Genomic DNA, 22,825 nt, shown 5'->3' with positions numbered 1-22,825 from the left:
TTCCTATGAACTGGGGGGCCGTGACACACAGCAGAAGAATGAAACAAAGGGAACAAGTACGAGAGGATGAACTTAAAAAATTGCTACAAAATTTCTAGAGCATCCATGTTCTTCAGATGCTGTTGGCATCCATCTGTTTTAAGAGACAGTGGAGTGCAACTCCGGGGTCAAACTGCTGTGTTAGCAGCACCAACGTGACCTCCCCCAGAGCAAAAGCCAGGGCAGTGTGTCTGGAGGCCCTGGGCTGCCCAGACTACAAGACACCCTCTCAGCCTCATGGATGTGATCCAGAGGAAAGCAGAGCAATACATTTGGCACTAGCTTGGCCGCAGGAGTTGCTGGAAGGAGACGTACATGGCACCATCCAATTGCCTTGGGGACTCCACTCTTGATTTGTGTAGAGTTTACTCCTTAGCTTTTTAAAAAAATAAAAAATCTGCAAAAGAACAGTTGAAGTACACACCTTGTTTTAAGGTCACCTCTAGCAAAGCAGCCATGACCTTGTTCACCATTGCGTGGACAGGCGGAGTCCCCCAGATCCCGAGCGGCCCCCCCGTCATGTGGAATAACGACTGAAGACAACGTGCTATGGGATTAAATTGGCCACAACTTTATTAAATTTCAAATGTGGGTAGACCTTGGCTCAGGCATTGGGCGTTCTCCCTCCCTGGTCCCCAGCCTAGGGAGCTTCAGGGTTATCCAGTGTGGGGGGGGGGATGGGCCGGCTCTGGAGAACATATGTTCAAGCAGAGATAGCCGCCCCCATTACGCCGCCGCCACAGGGGAGAGCAATGACGACCTTTCGGCGTACAGTCAAAGCCTCCCTTCAGAAACCCCTTTAACGGGGAACCCTGGTATCGCCACTGCAAAGAGGAAGACTAAAGCAGTGTTTCCCAACCACTGTTCCGCGGCACACTAGTGTGCCGCAAGATGTTGCCTGGTGTGCCGCGAGATGTTGCCTGGAGGGAGGCGGGCGAGTCGGGCGGCGAGAGGCGGGGCGGCGGCGGCGAGGAGAGGCCGCCCAGCGCGGGGCTCTCGCCATCTGCCTGCCTGGCTGCCTGCGAGCTCGGCGGGCAGCGCCTCCGTCCGCAGCGCCCGCCTCGCGGCTCTCATTCCCTGCCCCTGCCAAAGCTCACCCAGCCAAGCCGCGCTCTCCTTCCTGCCTCACTTTGCTGCCTCCTCCCCCCCACCCCCAAAGCTTGGAGGTTCCCCGGCAAGGGGGAGGAAAAAAAATTGAAACTTACACTTTCGTGCGTCCCTCCTGGCGTGACGCTGCGCGCTGACGTCACGGGGCTGTAATGGTGGTGTGCCTCGAGATTTTTTTCATCAAACAAGTGTGCCTTTGCCCAAAAAAGGTTGGGAAACACTGGACTAAAGGATTCTGCCCAAGGCCTGATACCACCAAAGTTGTGACGTTTTGCTATGGGAAAGGTGAAACCTGCCAATGCAGGGAAATTCCTTTCCGGCCCTTTAACAGTGACCTTGACGTAGCAGCGCCTGCAAACCTGTGAAGAAAGGTTAACCTGCAAAACAAGACATTAACTGAGGGTGGGTAGGGTGGGAGAAGCTCTGGAGCCAAGTGAGGATTCCCAGGTAAGATCCTCCCTCTATTGTGTGGGCAGGTAGTCCCTCCCCTACCTGGCCTGGTCTCCTTGGCAACACTTTCCCCAGGTGGGATTGGACAGCTGACTGAGGTAGGCGGAGACCTCCAGGTATCCCACCTGAGGGAAGGTGAAGCCAAGCCTATGCTGATGGAGCCGCTCCAGATCCAGGGGCTGTGCATGTCCACGCAAAGAGCGCCCCCGTTTTATGTGGGGAGCGGTCATTCCCCAACCTGATGCCATCCAGTTCTTTTAGGACTACAATTCCCATCCTCTTCAATAACCATTGGCCATGGTGCCTAGGGCAGATGGAAGCTGGAGTTGCAACAGTGTCTGAAGGGAATTAGGTTGGGGGATGCCAACTTAAATAATAAAATCAATGTCAAAATAAGCTGCTCTCTTCAGGTCAAATATGTACATACCCCCTTTAACTGGTCCAAGACAAAGCTATAAGCAGGGGCCACAAACTATATATTGCATGCCAAGGCCCAAGGCCCCGCAGTTTCTTATTGATTAATAACACAGAAATGCAAGTATTTAGATTAATGGGCTAAAATAGGCCACGACTTTATTGGTTACAGATGTGAGCAGCTTGGCTTAGGCACTGTTGAAACAAGGCTATATCTTGACTCCCGCCTGTCTGCAGGCAGTCGAATTAAGGGTAAACCACAAGAAGAAGAAGAAGAAGAAGAAGAAGAAGAAGAAGAAGAAGAAGAAGAAGAAGAAGAAGAGTTGTTGTTTGGATTTGATATCCCGCCTTTCACTCCCCTTCAGGAGTCTCAAAGCGGCTAACATTCTCCTTTCCCTTCCTCCCCCACAACAAACACTCTGTGAGGTGAGTGGGGCTGAGAGACTTCAGAGAAGTGTGACTGGCCCAAGGTCACCCAGCAGCTGCATGTGGAGGAGCGGAGATGCGAACCCGGTTCCCCAGGTTACGAGACTACCGCTCTTAACCACTACACCACACTGGCTCTTAGGGGAAGCCCTAAGACTTACATCAAATAGGGGCACCCCGAGCCGTCCCCATTGGGGTCATGGCATGGCCCTAGCCCATGTTTGGACTCCAGGCAGGATCCACACACCCCAATCCCTTTAACAGGATACCCTTAATGAGGAGGGGCAGGCAGAGGCTACAACCTCCCCTCCCTTAAACAAAGGCTTACCCAATGCCTAACCTTACAAAGTTGTGACAATTGCTACAAGGTTTGTGAAAACCAAATGGCCGGTGCGAATTCACCAAGTGGAAAAACTCCTACCCAGTCCCAATAAGGCGGCCAACATTTGTCCATAGCAAGGTCGTGTCATACCAAAGCTTAAAAAGAAGGCAGGTGGGTTGGGAGAGGGTAGCCCCCCCGGCTGTGCCATGGTTTAAAACACCCACGGCCACATCCCATGCCAGCATAGATTGGCCAGGTGGGCCAGACACAGCCAGTGGTTGGCATGAGGGGGACGTCAACCCTCCACCCTTGAGCTGGATCAATGTGAGAGCCCAGATGCCCGGCCGCAACCACGAAAGGTGAACAGTCTTATACTGCAGCCATGTGTAGTGGTGGGTTTCTTTGTGTCTCAAACCCAAAGATTGCACCAGGGTCTGAAATCAGGTGATGCTGGACCTAAGCAGGTCTAGGGGTGGTTAGTGACTGGATGGGTGACCACCTGAGAAACCCCAATAAACTTAGGGTTTAACAACACTTACCTCTCCTCCATACTTTCAAGGCATAGTGCATGCTTTAAAGCTCTGTGTCCACGCGTGTCCAAGCACACTTCCCCCACGAAAACCCGCTCTTTAAAACTCAATAAGAAAAAACAGAAATCTGCAGATAACCCCTATTGCCATTTGTTGCATTTCAGATTTAAAGAGCGGGTTTTTGTGGGGGAAGCTCTGGGGCAAAAAAAAAGAATAGTGCTTGGACGTGGAGCTTTAAAGCAAAGACCAGTGCCAGGTAAGAGTGGGGCAAAAGTAAGTGTGGATAATCCTTATTTGAGTTTCATGGTGGAACAAAAGTGGGATACAAAATTCTGGGATGGAGAACCTGTGGCCCTCCAGATGTTGCTGGACTCCAACTCCAAAGGGTCAATGGTTTGGACTGATAGGAGTTGGAGTGCAACATGTGGATGGCTGCAGGTTCCCCACTCCCAAACTAATCTAATTCTATTAAAGAAAACAAATGAATTAATCCCAGGTCTTCTTGAGCCATCCACTGGTTCTAATAAATCTGGTGGCTGTGCTCTGGTTTGCCAAATGCAGAGAACTGTTTAATGTTGGGCCAAAACATTTCCCGACAAAAAGTAAAGCAGAGCAGTAATGAGCAGATTTGATCACTCCTAAAGGAAGAGCGAAAGTCTGTAAGTAATGGGTTGCTGAGTCACTGTTAATAAGAGTTGTGTTGACCTACATAGAAGTTCCATTCTGGAGGGAGATTTTTTTCACTGCAGGCCTCAGATTTGCCTAAAAATTACAGATGTCATTTTGAATAGAAATATTATAGTCCAATAACTGCACTGTTCTTCCATGTTCATCCCATTAAGCCGAAGGTCCATGGTTCAATACTCAGCATCCTAAGGTAGAGTTGAGAATACCCCTGTCTGTAACCCTAGAGAGCTACAATGTAAGACACCTTCCTAATTTGCAGGAGTGGGAGACCTTCGGCCCTCCAGATTTTGCTGGACTAAAACTCCTATCATCCCTCCCATTGAGCACACTCGCTGGGGCTTGTAGTCCAGTTACATCTGCAGACCAACCCACTGCATCCCTTAAAACAAACATGAATTGTTTCAGTCTCAGTCTCAGTCTTCCCTGGCCCATCAAATCAGAACAAAGCATTCCCCAAGGTCTGAAGATCTGCAGGGAAAGAAGCTTAATTGCACAACATGTTAGGTTACATTGAAATGCAAACTGGACTATCATGTGGCAATTGAATGTTCTGGAGGCTGCATTGTAAGGAAAGACTGGCTTACAGGGCAGCCACCTGTTCCTGCTTTACAGAGGACAGCCCTCTATTGCAATGGCTGTCCAGTCCTAATCCAGTTCAAAGGGGGAAAGCTCAAAGCAGGCAGAATAGGAGAGGCCCTGAAGCTGCTCATCAACAGTGCATACCTTCCAGCATTTCTCCTATGAAAATAGAGTCATCCTATTCTATTATTATTATTATTATTATTATTATTATTATTATTATTATTATTATTATTATTACAACATTTATACCTCACCCATCTGACTGGGTTGCTTCAGGCACTCTGGGCAGCTTCCATCATATATAAAGACATACCAAAACATTAAACATCAAAAAACCTTCCCTATACAGGGCTGGCTTCAGATGGCTTGGGGGGTTGAATATCTCCCCACCCTCCAACATTTCTCCAATGAAAACAGGGGTGTCCTAAGGAAAACTGGGACATTCAGGGATCAAATCAGAAACCAGGACGGCTTCTGTAAATCCAGGACTGTCCCTGGCAAATAGTGACACTTAGAGGGTCTGACAGTGACAGCAAGAGGTGCCCTATTTCTCTTTAAATTACAGAAATTATTTCTTAATTTGCATCTATAAATTAGCATATGTAAATCTGCATCCTCTTCTGTTCTTCTTTTAACGAATGCATTTTCTTTTTGGGGTGACGCATTAAGGTGACACCCTTCTGATTTAATAATGAGTTCACTTTGCTGCTCAGTAGACCCAAGAGCCTGATGAAGATGCAGCTACCTGACCTTATGCCTCTTGAGAGAGACCTTATGTTTTAAGCTCCAAAGATCACTGGTTCAGTGCTGACTGGAAACTCAACCCTAACCTAAATAGGACAGGTGACATTTGTCAAACCTTTGCAAGGGTTTACACACTAAAGATGGGATCTCAGGGACTGAGTGCATGTGTGTTTTATTTGTAGTACAAGTGTACCCTGAGGCTTCAAATGCAACCAAGACAGAATTGTGCTAGCAATGAGCCAAGTGGAAAGTGGAAGCAGTGTTTACTTTCTGCAGAGAAATAAAGGTCCACCACCACATTTAATCAGCAAGAGCTTAAACTGAGTTGTTCCACTTTATTGACTACAGAGATTTCTGCCTAGGATCTTGGGGAGGTATTGTTAACATTCCTATAAACATATTTAATTATTTGTTCAAGAACCCAGAGTGGCTTTGAAGAATTACATAAATCTTAAAAAGAAAGGGTTTCATGTCTCCCACTGCTTAAATCCCAGATTAGCTTTAAATAATATTACGGCCGGTGCATAAAGCATTCACAGTAAAATGCTTTTTTTATTTAAAAAAAAAATTAAGCTAGCGTGTGAAAGGCCAATTTTCCCTATCCTAGATAAATCAGAACTCTACTTTTCCTGGTGAAAATTGCTCGCAGGCCAAACCACTCATTGGAGGATCTCAATCATTTCAAAAACACTCAGAGTTAACATGCCAAGCAGGAATAATTACTAAGATATTGTCAAACTGTGACCGTTGCATATATGACATTCATTTCTTGAAGCAGAAGTTTAAAAGCACCTGCAAATGGCAACAGTGCACTTGTCCCCTTCATCTGTACTCAAGAATCCTCTTACACATCCAAATAAAGTGCATAGTTAAACAGGACACACACAAATCAATGTAGGTTTGGGGTGTATTTGTGTGTGAAAACCTAAGAAAAGCCAACTGCCCAGAGGGCTGCATTGCAGCCTCTCCTGCCCCACCATGCCTTCTCCAAACCAAACACATTGCTGTTCCCTCAGTCACATGATAATGCAGCAGCAGGAGCAAGACTCCCTGGATTCTTCAGCAGCCTGCCTCTCCGTCTCCTGGCCCCACCCCTCTCCAGCCCCCATTTCTGTCTCAGAGTCTGAACAGTGCCATGCCCCAGCCTCTTCCAGCTCACTAAACTGTTCACCTCTATTACCGACACCTCCTCTTCCTCACCTTCTCCCTCTTCTCCCTGTGACCACTGTTCGTTGTCCCACCACCAGTCCCTGGACTCTGAGCCTTCTTCCCATGGGGGTTCCCCAGCTGGTTCCTCCCACCATTCCCCTGCATCCAACCAGTCCAGGACAGCACTGAAAACAGGACAGTTTGATGTCAATAAGCAGAGAGTTCCAAAGCATAGATACTGTCATGCTAATTTAGTGGGGGGGGGGGTTGCCACGTATTTGTATGGAGGCACCACATGCCATAGGTCAGGCTGTGACCTGGAAGTAGGGTGGTCATCAGTATGGTCATCAGGTGCCTTCCCTACTAGCCACAGAATTTCCTCCATATACATCAAGAATAGGCTTGTAAGAAACATTCCATTGTAGCCACTAGAATAGGTTGCAGTGTGTGCTTAGCTGCTGTGTGTGTGTGCTCGTGCGTGCATTGCCCACGACAGCTTTCTTGGTGTACTAATGGGCCCACAGGCCTCAAGAGGTTGGTGGTCCCTGTGGTGATAAGACTCAAACTTCCAAGCCACCAGCTTGGAAAACCAGTTCCTCACAGTATGTTCCTGGGTGTTGTTTTTCTTCATAAGAAGCAACATAAGAAGCAAAAGAAAAGAGGAAAAAAGTTGTCCATGCCTAGGCCACTTAGAGACCCACAGGGTGGCTTATGAATTCTGTTTTACTTATGTGCATTGTTATAGAAACAAATGGGAGCAGCAACAAAATGTTGCAGTGCAGAGTGCCCTGAATTCCAGCTGCTTCTTTTTGTCTCCCTTCCCCTTTTCCCCGCCCAGCTCCCAAGGAGTCGGTTAACATTCAGTGGCAATTGAGCACACTCAGCCCTCACTGAGCTATTTGGGAGGGGGGATTCCCTGCTCCTCTTTTTTTCTTTTTTTGGTCATTATTAAAAAGTGCTTTTGTATACCTGCAAGCCTTGGGGGTCCATCCTGCTCTCATTCTAATGATATGCTCTCCTGTGCACAGGTGGTGCAATTTTGGCAATGGAAGCACCAATGCCCATGGCAATTTTATAAACAACCGTCTGATGCTAAGTATTTAGGAGTTCATCAAATTAATTAATCTCAGCCACACCATACATCATGAGGGAAAACAGAAACCCATTCTGGCCTGCTTAACACATCGCCACCCAATAAAGACTGCCCTGTTTCCCAATTTTGTCATTGGTCAACAAAGACCGCCTTTACACTGTTCATCCTTCTCGTGACAAAGCAGTAGGAAAGCACCCTGTTGTGTTCCGGTGAAGTCATTCATTTATTTTCCATAGCCAGCCAGAGGCTGTTGAATCTGCCAGAAATACCACGGCTGCTAACCACTCTACAGATATTTTTTGTCAACACATGGGTTACAGAGAGTGTAGGCAGTGTTTAACTCCAGATGCTGTTAGACTCCAACTACCATCAGCCCCAACAGCATGATCCATGGTCACGGATTAAGGAAACTGTAATATAACAGCATCTTGAAGGCGCCTCTTTAGTTACCTGTGGGTTACATGATACTGGATAAATGTTAAGGATCCTTTACTGAGTGACAACTGGCCACAGTGTACAGGCAACCGCTTGGGGCAAGCTAGCCAATTCTGGGCCCTTCCAGACATATTTTATATTGTGCATTCATTTGTACTCATGAGCAGGGCTGGCCCACTCAGGAGGCAGAGTGAGGCAACAAGCTCGGGTGGCAGGATATACAGGGCAACAGATCTGGTCTCCAAGGAATGCAATGCCCACTACTACTATTGTCCAAGTAGCAGCAACAGCTGTGGCACATTCCTTGGAGGCTGGATCTATCACTTCCTTGCAGCCCCCATCCCAGTGCCTCCATCCTCAGTGACCTCTCAGCATACAGGCCGTGCTGCCAGCCTCCTCTCCCCACCCCTGGCAGAGGGGTCACTTGGGGTCTGCACCCGCTTGTCATGATTCACAGTGGGCCCCACCCCCACCCCAAACAGCCTTTGATCCCCAGTTCAACCATTGAGCAAGGTTGATTTGACTCCTCCCACTTGTTCCCAATGTAGGTTTGCATTTACCCTCTTGTTCACCATGTATATCTTTATTCCCAACCTTGTTCCTGATGTAGATCTCCATTCAACCTTTCTTCCCTGGGGGGGGGGGGGGACACCATTTTGTGGTTTGCCTCAGGTGTCAAAATGTCTTGGGGCAGCCCTGCTCATGCTAGTATTGGGTGATATACGCAATTCCAGTTTCTTTCTTTCTTTCTTTCTTTCTTTCTTTCTTTTGTATGTTAAGATTTTTATTAAAGTTTTTTAATATTACAGTAAGATACAGAAAAATAATGTAAATTTTAAAAACAGCTACAGAATTCCAGAATTTTTTGTTTGTTTTTGTTTTAATAACTTTTTATTATTATTAAAGATTTTCACCATACAATAAGGTAACAGCTACAAAAACTACAAGCAGAACAAGTAGAATACAGAGTCCTCTTCTGGAGGCAATTTTCAGCCCCCACTACATACAGAATGTAGCAGCCCCTCCCAGCATCTCACCCTTGGAGACAACACTTCCTGTCTCCCACTCAGGGCCCTCCATTCACCATTCTCATGAATACTTAATCCATGGACCTTAATCCATGGACCTTAACAAACACAGGGCTCCAAAAAACAAAACAAAAAGGAGAGAAAGAGAGAGAGGGGGGAACAAAAAAAGAAAAGAAGAAGATAGGCAAAAAAGACAAGAGGAAAAGAAACATTAGAGATAGATAACAAAAGACTTCCAGTTTTCCATCTGCGGTTACATTAAAAAAAAAAAAGATTATTTAAGTCATTCAGTCCATGTTAATAGCTACCTTCTCCACTTTCTGTTAAACAACATTTCTTTTGAGTCAGTGTCTCAGAATCATTAATTTCTCTTTCCCCACAAAAAGTCCAAGAGGGATTCCCAAATTGTTATTATTATTGGTAATTAACTTTGCCTTCATTAATTCCCACCGCCATTGATCCATACTGGGTAATAATAAATTCTTTCATTCATGTTAAAATCTCTCCACTGTGATCACATATTGAGTGGGGGGGGGAGATCATTCTTCTCATTATATGAACTCACTTCTATATGCTCAAAATCCACTTCCTTTTGTTTTTTCATTTTCTGTTGTGTTTACGATAGTACCCTGATCTCCTCCTCTAGGACCTCCCACTTTTGTTTTCCCCCAGTCTTTTTCCAGTGGTAGTTTCATGAATTTAATAGCATTGTTCTCTGAATTCACTCCAAATCATATGCAGACTGCTGCATTTGAAGTTTTTCCAAAGTTTTCCCCCCTATCATTTCCATCATTCTTTCTCTGCATCTATGATTCCATCCTCTCCTCTTCTAAATTCTTGAATGGAAGGCACTTCCATTTCACCATCTGCTTTCTCCCATTTTACTGTTCCCCATCCAATTCTGCCAGTTTTTCATCAATTTGGTCTGAAGTCTCTAGATAGTCTTCATCTCCATTTTCCATTTCATCTCTCTCTGATTTATCAAATGTTGATCTGATCACTTTTCATTGTTCAGCCTTCAACTGCTGAACAATCCCAATAGTCACCGAAAGATTCAAAATACCTTTGCCATACTGAGAGTTTCTGTTGTTCCGCTTGAAGAATACAGTCACGGTCAAAGTAAGATATTTTTTTCCAACAGAAAGTAATTCATTCATTCAGCCTTTATTGGCATAATAGAGAGTAATTTACTTTCAGTTTATCAGCGCCATTCCCCCCCCCCAAAAGAATAAGAAGAAATAAATATTTTTTTCACACAAGGGGTCACCTCACCTATTTAATCTTTATTGCCAACCCTAAATCCAGTTTTCTGCTCTTGCTTAGACACTTTAACAACCAATTTTCCTTTATTATTCTTAGCGACAAAAGGTAGTTTTTGCAGGATTTCCAATTATAGATTTTCACCAGCAGACAGATAAATCTCTCTAAGACAGTTTTTTTCTTGTAGTGCTTGGGCACCATGTCAGGTCCTCTGCTTGCCAGCTCATTCCAACCCCTTTTGAAGCCCCTAGGTGCAGACAGCAGAGAACAGTAAGATTTCCGATTGTGAAATTTCATTTCTCTCTACGTCACAGAGTTATCTTGTCTCAAAAGCGTTTAAGAAAGAGAGGGTGCAAATCAAAGGGATCTTATGTGGCGTTTGGATGCAATGTCAGTCCCTCGGCTCGCCAGCTCATTTTAGGCCCCCTCTAACCCCCCCAGGTGCCAACAGCAGAAAACGGCTTTGATCAGAGCATTTGAGGTTACTCACTCGATCACTCTTTATCACAGAGTGATTTGATAGTCAGAACTTCAGCCTGATTACCATCGATCACCACGTAATTATCTTCTGTCAGTGGAGAGCCGATAGAAAGACAGCCAATCCGCCATTTCCTCCCCCGGAAGTCTCCACAATCCAATACTGTTTGCACCTGCAAAAGTTTCAGGCTGCTGCTGAAATCCTGTAACTTTTAACTATAGGTTAAAAATATTTACAAACATTTGCATGTAAATATATATTAGGTGGCATTCAGCTAAGCTTAACTCAGAATAGGCCTACTGAAATTAATGGATCTAACATAGTTATATTCATTAATTGTGATGGTTCTATCCCCGAGTAAAATTTAGTTGAATGTCACCCTTTAAGCTTCAGACTGAAGAACACAAATGTGGCTTGATAAGTGTATTCCTTTACTGGGGAAGATGATTGATTCCATCCTCTTAGCTTGTTGCAAAATTGTATCCTCTGAACAGTTTTCCTAGGTGTTCGTTTCTCCCCAATACAAGCCTCAACATGGCAAATTAAAGCAAATCCTCCCAGCGCGTGCCACTGAGCAATTTGGAAACAAGGCTCTATGTGCGACATCCTTCTTTTGAAAAGGACACAGTAACTAGTTATGCTTCAAGGAGCAGCCTTAAAATCTGAGAAACATAGAAAATCCATTTAGCACATGACATTATCGAAAGAAACATCAATAGCTTTGCTTCAGGTGGCAACCCTTTAAAAAAAAAGTTGCTAGGAAGTCTGCATTGATCAGTAGACCCAAGATGTCACCTATTACACATATGAAACTTTCCTATATGCAAAGCTTGGGCTCAGAGATAGTAACGAAAGCATGTCTTTGCTTGTGAAATGCAGTGTTAGAGATACATAAAGGGGTGGGGGTTCCTTTCAATCTGCACCACCAGGGAGAAAAGACATTATTTACTCTTCTGTAAGGCACCTTGAAATAAGGTCAGTACTTATATAGAGATACAACTCTAGCCAAGTTGCACATCAGGTTTTGCCAACACAACTGAACCCTTAGTAAGGATCAAGTTAGGAGAGGAATTCCATTTCAAGAGGATGGGAGACAAGTCTTCCGGGACACGCCCATGAAGCATGGGGCAAGATTGTAAAATGAAAGAAACTTGAAATGCACACACTCAAAAAGTATTGTCCTATTTAAAGTTAGGTCCAGCCGCCTTTTGATCTGAGTATGTCTCAAGGTGGGATACACACCTTGCATTGGCTAGTCCTCTCCCTTCTGTAAGTAGAAATCAACCAGTTCCATAATCCTTATAAGAAAGGACACTGCACATTTGTAAACTTCTACCATCTAATAAGATAAGGCTTTTTTCCCATTGGGGAAAGTGAAAGGACTAGCAGCAAAAGTGAGATTCAGAGCAAGTGGGCTTTTCTGTTATACACTCAAAAAAAATCCTTGAGATTTTCAAGCATTGCACAGAAATGCTTGGTGCAACTGATTTTGGGGTACTCGCATATCATTAAGGCCGACATCACAGCTCTGTGCCATATGTTGCTTGCTATATTGCTACTCATAGGCAACATGAATTCAATACCAAGTAGCACACACACACACTTACACTTGTACAATTGCAACAAAAGAAGCACCCCACACACTTCTAAGCAGCATTAAGGAAAAGGGTTTGAACTACTTTCATAATTTGCTTACTTTAGCATTGTACAATATGTAACTATCTTACTCCTGCGTTAAACAAAGCACAACTATCTTAGCACCAAATATTTTCTATAGAGGTTGGCAAGATCAAGCCTTTAATACTGGAGAAAGAAGAATCCCGAACAAGAAATCACTTGTATTCTAGCAAACCATTATATTACACATGGGCAAATTTCACAAGGGATGCTTAAAAATGGTTGTTGCATTTCCTTGGCCGTCAAACTATTGTTATAGAAAAATACATTGGCAAAAATGTATATTATTATGATTAAGCTTCTTAGTCACTTGTTAATTACGTAGAAGATCTTCAAATAACTCACAACATATTTTAGACATAGACGCAAGTAAAACACATTCACATAAAACATGCCATTTCATGAAAGATTCAGAAAGTAACACCCACCCCAATAGCAGCAGCAGAAAGCTTCAAGCAGCACACTAACAGCAGACATAATCACCATCATAGTCCATGAAAAGAAAAGTTCTAATCGGGCATCAAACAAAATGTCAGTAAAGGTGCTAGATGGACCTCGCTGGGGATGACATTCCACAAACAGGAAGCCACAACTGAAAAGGCCTTCCCCCTTAATCCTCCAACACTCCCTCAGAGAAAGCACACAGAGAAAGGCCTCCGATGATCTAAGGCCTTTATGTGGAGAAGACTTCCAGAAAACATTGGGGTCCATTGCCGAGGTGTCTTCCTAGAACAGAGGTCACCAACCCAGTGCCTGTGGAGAGCATGTTGCCCATGAAGGTTTCTCCTGGGCAAGTGCCCTAGACTCTGAACTTGCATTTAAAAAAAAAAAAGTAAGTACCTAGCCCTTCTAGAACGAACAAAAGAAAGTTATGAAGCAAAATGTGCCGGTACCTTCTAAGCAATTTATGTAAAATGAGAGTAGTGCTTTTCCTGGTATGGAGGAATGTTTTTCCTAGTATGGAGGAATGCTTCCTCTTGTTGTTAGATATAGCTCAGTTGGTAGAGCAGGTTGTGGGTTTGAGTCTCACATTGGGCAAAAAGATTCCTGCATTGCAGGATGTTGGACTAGATGACCCTCATGGTCCCTTGCAACTCTACAATTCTATGATAGTGTCAAGGGCACTTCCCAGCCAAAGGAATGCAGATGGCAGATAGGTAAGTATTTATTGACAAAGATAATACTCACAGTCGCTTCTACAATTCTGGATATTTACGCACACCAACCTAGCATCATAGGCAGCAATTCACAGATCCATGTTCTATGGAGCAGTTGCAGCAGCAGGGGGCCACTCCCCCTGCACCAGTTCATGTACCTTCCCCCAACGGATTGCATGCATGCAGCCAGAGACTGTGTCTGCGCAAAAACTCCTTTTTCAATCCCCTCCTGATTCTGGGAGGCAGTGGTGCAAGAAAGGGTGAGGAAGCACTGACCTTTCACTTGCCTGACCTGCCTCTTCCTCTTCCTCTTCTGACCCATCCTGTGCTCCACCCTTCAGCTCTGAAGCTTCCCCTGCCTCTGATTCTTACCTCCTGGCTGGTACAGTTCCCCAGAAATCACTGACCCCCTCTCCTGAGTCAGACTCCAGCCCTCCATCCCCCAGAGCATGCTCATCAGCGTCCCGCCAGTCCCTGACAGAAAGGAACACCAATAGCATCAGTGCTCATGTGTGTGATCTGTATGATAAGGCCCAGCAGGACCTGGCTGACTTCCTATGAAAAGCAGAAGCTTATTGGGGGTGGTTCTCTCTTCTTCTTCTTTTTCCATGTTATACGACATTCCCCTTTGCAGCCATTTTGTGTTATGCTATGCTCCCTCTGTGGCAGCCATCTTGTGACTAGCAACCCCAGTACTCACTCAAGATTCAAAATGTGCCCACTAGTTGAAAAGGATTGGTGACCCCTGTTCTAGAAAGAACATTTTCCCAGCAATAGTGGTGTTCAAAAATGAATTAAAATTTCCATAGTATTTTAAGTATTTTAAAATAACAGCATAGTTATTTAGGGTTACGAAATGTTTCTGTGCCAGATTTGATGCAGATTCTGCTCTTTCATTTTATCAACAAATGACACAGGCTTGTCACTTATGTCCATCTTTGACTTTTTAAAATAACTTTTTAATAGTTTTATTATGTGGTTTTATATTTCATTACTTTAAAACACTTCGATAATTTTTTTCTAAATGACATAGCAGTATACAATTATTTTTCTATCAATAAAACAAACAATAACCCTGATTATTTCCAACACTCAAAAATCCCTTGGTCCAAAGCACTCTATATCTGACATTAACATTTGCAACTGATACACTACATCTAAAAGTGCATTCTTAGCAGCTGCTGTGGAACTACATCTGCTTAGATGTGAGCTATTTTGCCAAACACCTTTTTGCAAAGAAACAAAGGTGGTTTTTGAAGAAAAAGAAGCACTTTGCAAAGAGCCCCACTTAACAAAGCTCTGTAGCATTTCTTCCAAAAGGAATATAAAATTCAATGAATCAGTCATTCAGTTATTGTTAGTATTGAGGACACTGAAATAACAGTGCCTCTATTAGTTTAAGACTTTTAAGACTTTTAAAATAACACCTTCTTTTTAAACCTAATACTTATAGCAGAACACTGACTATATTTTAAAGAACCACTCTTTGCTGAATTTTGTCATTCATGTGCATAGGCAAGCCTCAGCAAACCCATACTATACAGCTAAAGAATGCACAGCAGAATGGCTCAACAAGGTTACTGAAAGCACCTTTCTGGAACTTACCCGAATTTCTCTTCGACACCAGCTTCACATCAGCGCTGAATACAGTGCAACTCACAAGGAACAAGAAGATGGACGGCTTCATCTTGGAGTCCCTTTGGCAGCTGAAATACAAACATGATATATAAGGTCCTTATCCAAGCACCACACATACTGAGTGTCCATGTGATCAGTTTTGCAGAGGGCAGCCTCGTGCTTGAAGGGCTGTTTGGGTCCAAATCTGGTTGCCATGTTTATATTATTAAAAAAAACCAACTAAGAAAAGAGAGCAGACTTGGGTCTTTGAAGTTTCCTGTCTGCAGTTAGCAATTAGATCAGTGTTTCCCAACCTTTTTTGGGCAAAGGCACACTTGTTTGATGAAAAAAAATCTCGAGGCACACCACCATTACAGCCCCGTGACGTCAGCGCGCAGCGTCACGCCGGGAGGGACGCACGAAAGTGCAAGTTTCAATTTTTTCCCCTCCCCCTTGCCGGGGAACCTCCAAGCTTTGGGGGTGGGGGGGGAGGAGGCAGCAAAGCGAGGCAGGAAGGAGAGCGCGGCTTGGCTGGGTGAGCTTTGGCAGGGGCAGGGAATGAGAGCCGCGAGGCGGGCGCTGCGGACGGAGGCACTGCCCGCCGAGCTCGCAGGCAGACAGGCAGGCAGACGGCGAGAGCCCCGCACTGGGCGGCCTCTCCTCGCCGCCGCCGCCCCGCCTATCGCCGCCCGACTCGCCCGCCTCCCTCCAGGCAACATCTCGCGGCACACCAGGCAACATCTCGCGGCACACTAGTGTGCCGCGGAACAGTGGTTGGGAAACACTGAATTAGATGACCACTTGAGACAACAGATCTTCTCGAAGCCTTACCCACTACAACAGGATGCATTTTTATTTAAATTATAAAGGTAAAGGGACCCCTGACCATTAGGTCCAGTCGTGACCGACTCTGGGGTTGTGACGCTCATCTCGCTTTATTGGCTGAGGGAGCCGGCGTACAGCTTCCGGGTCATGTGGCCAGCATAACTAAGCCACTTCTGGTGAACCAGAGCAGCGCACGGAAACGCCGTTTACCTTCCCACCAGAGTGGTACCTATTTATCTACTTGCACTTTGACGTGCTTTCAAACTACTAGGTTGGCAGGAGCAGGGACTGAGCAACGGGAGCTCACCCCATCGCTGGGATTCGAACCGGTGACCTTCTGATCGGCAAGTCCTAGGCTCTGTGGTTTAACCCACAGCGCCACCCGTGTCCCTTCATTTAAATTATAGTTACTCTTAAATTGACATCTATAGCTATTAGAATATGCAAATTGGTGCCTTTGTTCCCTTTCAAGTGATTATATTTTTCTCTTTTGTAACCACCCAAAGACACACACACACACACACACACACACACAAATATCTAGTCAATACATTTATTCCTCTCTATTATTACTTAAATCTACTTAGCAGCAGAGCATGAGACTCTTAATCTCAGAGACATGGGTTTGAGCCCCAGGTTGATTCCTGCATTGCAGGGCATTGGACTAGATGATGTTTGTGGTCCCTTCCAATTCTATGATTAATATTTCAAAGATCTCTAAGTGGTGTAAAGTCCCCCTAAAAAATCACATTGAAACTAAAACTATTAAAATATTTGAATATGTCCACTAAAGCTTCCTCTCTGGTACAATGGCTTAAACTAGTTATTTAAGCAGCCACGCTAACCCTACTCACTTGAGATAAACCCCAAGGAATTCAGCAGGACTTACTTCTGAGTAGGCATGGTTAGGATCGCACTGTTACAAGTCTGAATCTCTGCTCAAGTGAAAGATAGAGCGATCCCTCCCTCGCTTTGCTTTTACATCAGTAGCCCTTCGGTAGTGACTCAGCCCATTCTCTCTGTTTCTCTTTTTTTTTCCCGGACTTAAATTCAGTTCCCCACATTTCCATATTAATGTGCAATGGAAAAAAATCTTCATGAAAATACATTGGTACAGTAGTGCAAATTTCGCCTACTATACAAATTATTGTATGCAATTTTCCCTAATAAACACAAATTTGCAAGCAGTTTTCTGCAATATAATGCATTTTTCTATGTTACTTTCACGAATATATGCATTTTTAAGCATGCATTCCTACAATAAATACGTTTCTAAAAACATTGTTTGGTTGGAGAACCTCACTGCAAAATTCAGAGAAGAGTGAATTCAGAAGAGTAGCTGCCTTTTAGTTCACACATTGTTCCAGGAAGTGCAAATTAGAGGGTTTCACATTAAAATGTGAACTAGACCAAATTTCTCCCCTATCCCTTTGGCACATACAACTCTGTCTTCCCACACTTCACCACTGCTCACTCACCACAGTGCTTTCCTGCCTTCCAGTTGTACATGCAATCAATATACAGTATTTCTTTTAGATCCCCTATTTTGCAAATCCTCTGGAAAAGGACATATTTGGATTGGGTCAGGACACCTTCAATATCTTACTCAGGATTTTAACGCCTGCAGTTAGCCACTCTCTTGGGTTTGCTCATTTCGGTTTCTAAACTGCCTTTGCTTGTTAACAACACTAACACTGCAGCCTACAAAAATGAACAGCATAAATTGTATACCCATCATGTCTATAGAGTTAAAATTATCCCAACGCCTCCTTAATCATGTCTATGAGATCCTACCTCAAAACACGGTGCTTTGCACTTAGATGAGACAACTGAGAAGGAGTTTCACAGATGTAGGGGTAATCACCAAACACACCTCTTCTTAAAACGAAAAAGGGGAAAAATAGTTTTCTGAACAACAAGGGACAGAAATAGAACTGGCTTCAGGAAGCATCATTACTTATATTGCACTATTGACGCCCATGGTACTTTGCAATGCATGAGTGTACAACCTAAACTTCTCCACAGCAGAAACAGAAGAAATGAGAGAGACAAGTAAACAATGGAAGATTTGTTTCCAGAAATTTCAGGTTGGCCCAACCAGCAGCGGAGGAAGCCGCTCGGGCACCTGGGGCGGCGCACCCAGGGATGGGGCGAGCCACCCATGGGGCAGGGCACACCTTGGGGCCTCCGGAGTCTGCCTGCCTCCTCCCACTCAGCCACCCTACAGATGAGGGGGAGGCAGTGGATGGACCGTTTGGGCAGCACGGAGCCTGCATGTGCCCAAGCCACTGCATCTCTCCCAAGAGAGACACGTGGCTTGGGCATGCTGCAGGCCCCGCAGTGAGTGCTGCCCGGCATTTTGTCACCCACCTCAGTGGTGACACCTGGGGTGGACTGCACCCACCGCACCCACCTTCCTCCACCCCTGGGCCCAACTTGAGGATACCCACTTTTCAACAAGATGAATAGTTCCTATAGTCCAGAAGAAGTCACCATCATGCAACTGACAGTGCAGACTCAGAAGCTAGTCACAGGCATCTGATTCTGCATAACATCCAATTGCCCAAGGCATTTGGATGCTTGAAGTGAATGACAAGAAGACACCTCTCACAATGCTACTTCAGCACTGGTGATGCGACAGAACCAGGCAATAGTCCACAGTCAATAGGGGACTCGGCAGATTACAACACAACAAAGGACCAAAACTAGGAATCAGGTGCAAGGAGCCAAAGACCTGGGGTTTTTCCCCCAGCAAGTGGATGACTCTAGAGGAAAATCTTGTATAATCAGGCCTCCTAGATCACAGTTGTTGGGAGTGAATGAGTTCCAGTGATTGCTTAGTCATAAATGGACCCATTATTCACAAATACACCCTTTACTCCTGAGTAGCATCATGACTTTGGATCAGGGACGCGGACTTATAAAAAATATTGGGGGGGCCCAGGAAAGCTCATGAATAATAAATAAGCTCATGAATATGCAAATAAAGTGGCGCCGCCTCCTCGTGAGCGAATAGGGGAGAGCGTGCTGCGCCTATTAATCAGCTCCGAAGGAAATTGGGTGGAGCTTTTGCTCGGGAGGGAGGGCAGGAGGCATGCAGCCCGACCCTGTGCATTTTGGGCTGGGGGAGGGGCAGCGATGGCACTCTGCTGGAGGGGCGCTGGAGATTATTGGGGGGGCGGAGCCCCCCAAACGAATTTTTGAGGGGGCTCGGGCCCCCTCAAGCCCCATGGAGTCGGCGCCTATGCTTTGGATACTTAGATATAATGCTATGTTGATGTTCTTTAGTCAGGACCGGAATCTTCGTACACCAGTATTCTCAGGGGCTGTGGGATGGCTTCAACTTCTCATCTGAAGGCTGCAGAGGCTCTTCAGTTCTTCACAGTCGTCAACCTGTGGAGTATCTGACTCATCATTGAGGATGCCATGTCTGTAACCAGCTCAGGGTTGAGCATGACAGCCACCTTTCCAGGCACTGCCCAGACTTGCTTAAGCAAGGTGGAGGTCCTGTGTATCTTTAGACCAAGGGACCAGAGATGTGACTCCTCCCCATGCTGTTGAGCAAGGACTGTGAGCCCTCCAGATGTTGTTGGACTCCAGAAGCCACCCCCAGCCAACATGGACCCAGGGATGATGGGATTTGGAGTCAAACAACATCTGGAACACCACAGGTTGTTCCCTGATATAAGGCTAGAGGGGAAAGGCTGTAGTTCAGTAGTGGACAACTGGCTATGCATGCAGAAGGTTCCAGGTTGAATACCAGGTATCTCCAGGTAAGGCTTGACGAAATCTCCAGGTAAGGCTTAACTGAAATTCTGGAGAGCCACTACCAATCAGTACAGACCATGTGTGAGAAACTTTGGCCCTCCAGATGTTGCTGAACTACAACCACCCTGAGACCTCCAGGTATAGGGCGGTATATAAATTCAATAAATAAAAAATAGATCAATCACCTATGGCCACTGGCTGTGCTTGCAAAGGCTGACAGGAGAATGGCCACAGGCCCCAACTCCAGGGAGCCCTGGGGGCCAGGGCACCCACAAAATTTTGTTGTGAGTGTTCAGTACCTGCTCTGTGGGGCTTTGGATGTGACTTCCAGGTCCTGTCTGGGGCCTCAGGGGGCCTTGGACACGATGTCCAAGGGCCTTGAAATTGGCATCCTAGACCTCACGTTATGTTGACGACACTGGGCATCCATGATCTGGGGCCCAAGTCTACACCCTTGAGCATTGCCAATGGCCAGGGGTGAGGGGAGTTGTTGTTCGTCAAGATCTGGAAGGCCATATATTTCCCACACCTGGTGTGCACAATACTGAGCTGGATGGACCATTGGTCTGACTTGGTCTAAAGCAGATTCCTCTGTCCCCTGGGCATCCCACTGGACTCAAAGAATGAGAACATAGGTAACCACTTAGAAAGAATGCAGTGTTCCCATAAAAGAGGGGTGTCTGCTGCATTTTTCTTCCCACTTCCCATCAACATTTCAAATGGAAGCTTTATTATAAGACAACTTCCACTCCACGCCCCCTCTTTCCCACCCTGAGCATCTTAATACCAGCATACTACTCTGCAAAGCGAATGTAAAAGGCTGTGTATAATCACTTACATGATAGCGATTACTCTGCTTATTCAATTATTTCAAAATTACCATGTACATTTTAAAGATTCTTTCTTCCCTTCCATATTATGGGCTATAAATATGCAGCGCTTCGTATTCCTGAAGTTTTTGTTCCCTTGAGCACTCAATGCTTTCTGGTTCCCTGGGGTTAGAGCACTAGAGAACCAAAAGGAAACTGGGAAAATTATGAGATGTGAAAGCTGTCCGACAATGGTTAATGAAGGAATTAGTATGCTGGGGGGGGGGGAGTTCTTAACCTTTCCTCGGAGTATCAAATCCCAGTACAAGAAGGGCCATCTTGACAAGAGAGCGTTTTTTTTCCCTTAAAGTAATTGAACTAAATCTTATGACAGATAATTGTAATGATGATGTTATGCTAGGATGATTTTCAAGTGTAGCTTTGCAAATTACTTTCCGCGCTTTGCTCTCTTCAGATAGAGACAGGTAACTTCCATGGTGCATTACAGCACGATCATATAAATGTCTGATCAGAATTGAGTCCTATTGAGTTCAAATGGACTAAGTTAGGGTTGTATCCAGCATACTCTGAGTAGACCCACTGAAATTTAGTCCTTGGAGAGTAAGTGTGGTGTACAGTGTCAAACTAGGACATAGGAAACTGGGTCTCCAATCCCAACTCAGCCATAAAGCCTGTGACCTTAGGCCAGTCGCTGCCTCTCAGCCTAACCTACATCATAGAGTTGTTGTACAGATTAAATGAGGAGCTCCTTGGAGAGAGAAAAAGTCGGATAAAATATAATCATTCAATCAATTAATAGTAAAAGCCAATTAATATCAATGGGTCTACACCATGTTGGACATGTTGGACATTCATCCTGGAGAAGAGTGACTAGTGGGGTGCCACAGGGTTCTGTCTTGGGCCCGGTCTTATTCAACATCTTTATCAACGACTTGGATGATGGACTCAAGGGCATCCTGATCAAATTTGCAGATGACACCAAACTGGGGGGTGGGGGTGGCTAACACCCCAGAGGACAGGATCACACTTCAAAACGACCTTGACAGATTAGAGAACTGGGCCAAAACAAACAAGATGAACTTTAACAGGGAGAAATGTAAAGTATTGCACTTGGGCAAAAAAAATGAGAGGCACAAATACAAGATGGGTGACACCTGGCTTGAGAGCAGTACATGTGAAAAGGATCTAGGAGTCTTGGTTGACCACAAGTAATAGTGCCACTGTATTCTGCTCTGGTCAGACCTCACCTGGAGTACTGTGTCCAGTTCTGGGCACCACAATTCAAGAAGGACACTGACAAACTGGAACGTGTCCAGAGGAGGGCAACCAAAATGGTCAAAGGCCTGGAAACAATGCCTTATGAGGAACGGCTAAGGGAGCTGGGCATGTTTAGCCTGGAGAAGAGGAGGTACGATGCCTTATGAGGAACGGCTAAGGGAGCTGGGCATGTTTAGCCTGGAGAAGAGGAGGTTAAGGGGTGATATGATAGCCATGTTCAAATATATAAAAGGATGTCATATAGAGGAGGGAGAAAGGTTGTTTTCTGCTGCTCCAGAGAAGCGGACACGGAGCAATGGATCCAAGCTACAAGAAAGAAGATTCCACCTAAACATTAGGAAGAACTTCCTGACAGTAAGAGCTGTTTGACAGTGGAATTTGCTGCCAAGGAGTGTGGTGGAGTCTCCTACTTTGGAGGTCTTTAAGCAGAGGCTTGACAACCATAAGTCAGGAGTGCTCTGATGGTGTTTCCTGCTTGGCAGGGGGTTGGACTCGATGGCCCTTGTGGTCTATTCCAACTCTATGATTCTATGTACTTAGATCTACTTAGAAGTCATTGCTACCACATTTGTTAAATGGGGTTAGAAATGCAGGAACATGGGTTAGGAATGCGACCTCGTCTTCTCTTCCTGTCATCCCACCACCAAGTACCTAAATGTGCAGAAAGCATGCTTGCTTAAAAAGGAGCTCCACCCCAAAGCTCCTGTAATCCCCATCCTAGCTAGAAAGGTATATCAGTAGCCATCCCAGAATCCCACTTCTACTACTAGAAAGGCACACTCAGTGGGGACATTTCAAATGGTACTGTAGGTAGAAGGAAAGACAAGCTACCCACCAAAATACAAGTACCTATTAAACATCGTTACAGGATCGCTTTTCGCCAGGCACATGATGCAAGATGATCCTATATTCTGGAACAAAAGGGCAGC

General features: G+C 45.2%; 1 protein-coding gene across 1 annotated transcript in view; it reads right to left on the bottom strand.

Annotated features, from left to right (window-relative positions):
• IL1RAPL2 (interleukin 1 receptor accessory protein like 2) overlaps positions 1-18,021 on the bottom strand; it is a 490,204-nt gene extending 472,183 nt beyond the window's left edge. The window contains 3 exon segments of the mRNA XM_081179011.1: positions 15,184-15,284; positions 17,815-17,911; positions 17,914-18,021. Of these exon segments, the coding sequence (XP_081035137.1) occupies positions 15,184-15,284; positions 17,815-17,911; positions 17,914-17,974 (259 nt within the window). The 5' untranslated portion in view covers positions 17,975-18,021.
• Positions 18,022-22,825: the final 4,804 nt, after the last annotated feature.

The sequence above is a fragment of the Podarcis bocagei genome (genome assembly GCF_964188305.1).
Source record: "Podarcis bocagei genome assembly, chromosome: Z".
NCBI classification, from domain to species: domain Eukaryota; kingdom Metazoa; phylum Chordata; class Lepidosauria; order Squamata; family Lacertidae; genus Podarcis; species Podarcis bocagei.
This window is presented reverse-complemented; position numbering and strand designations above follow the sequence as displayed.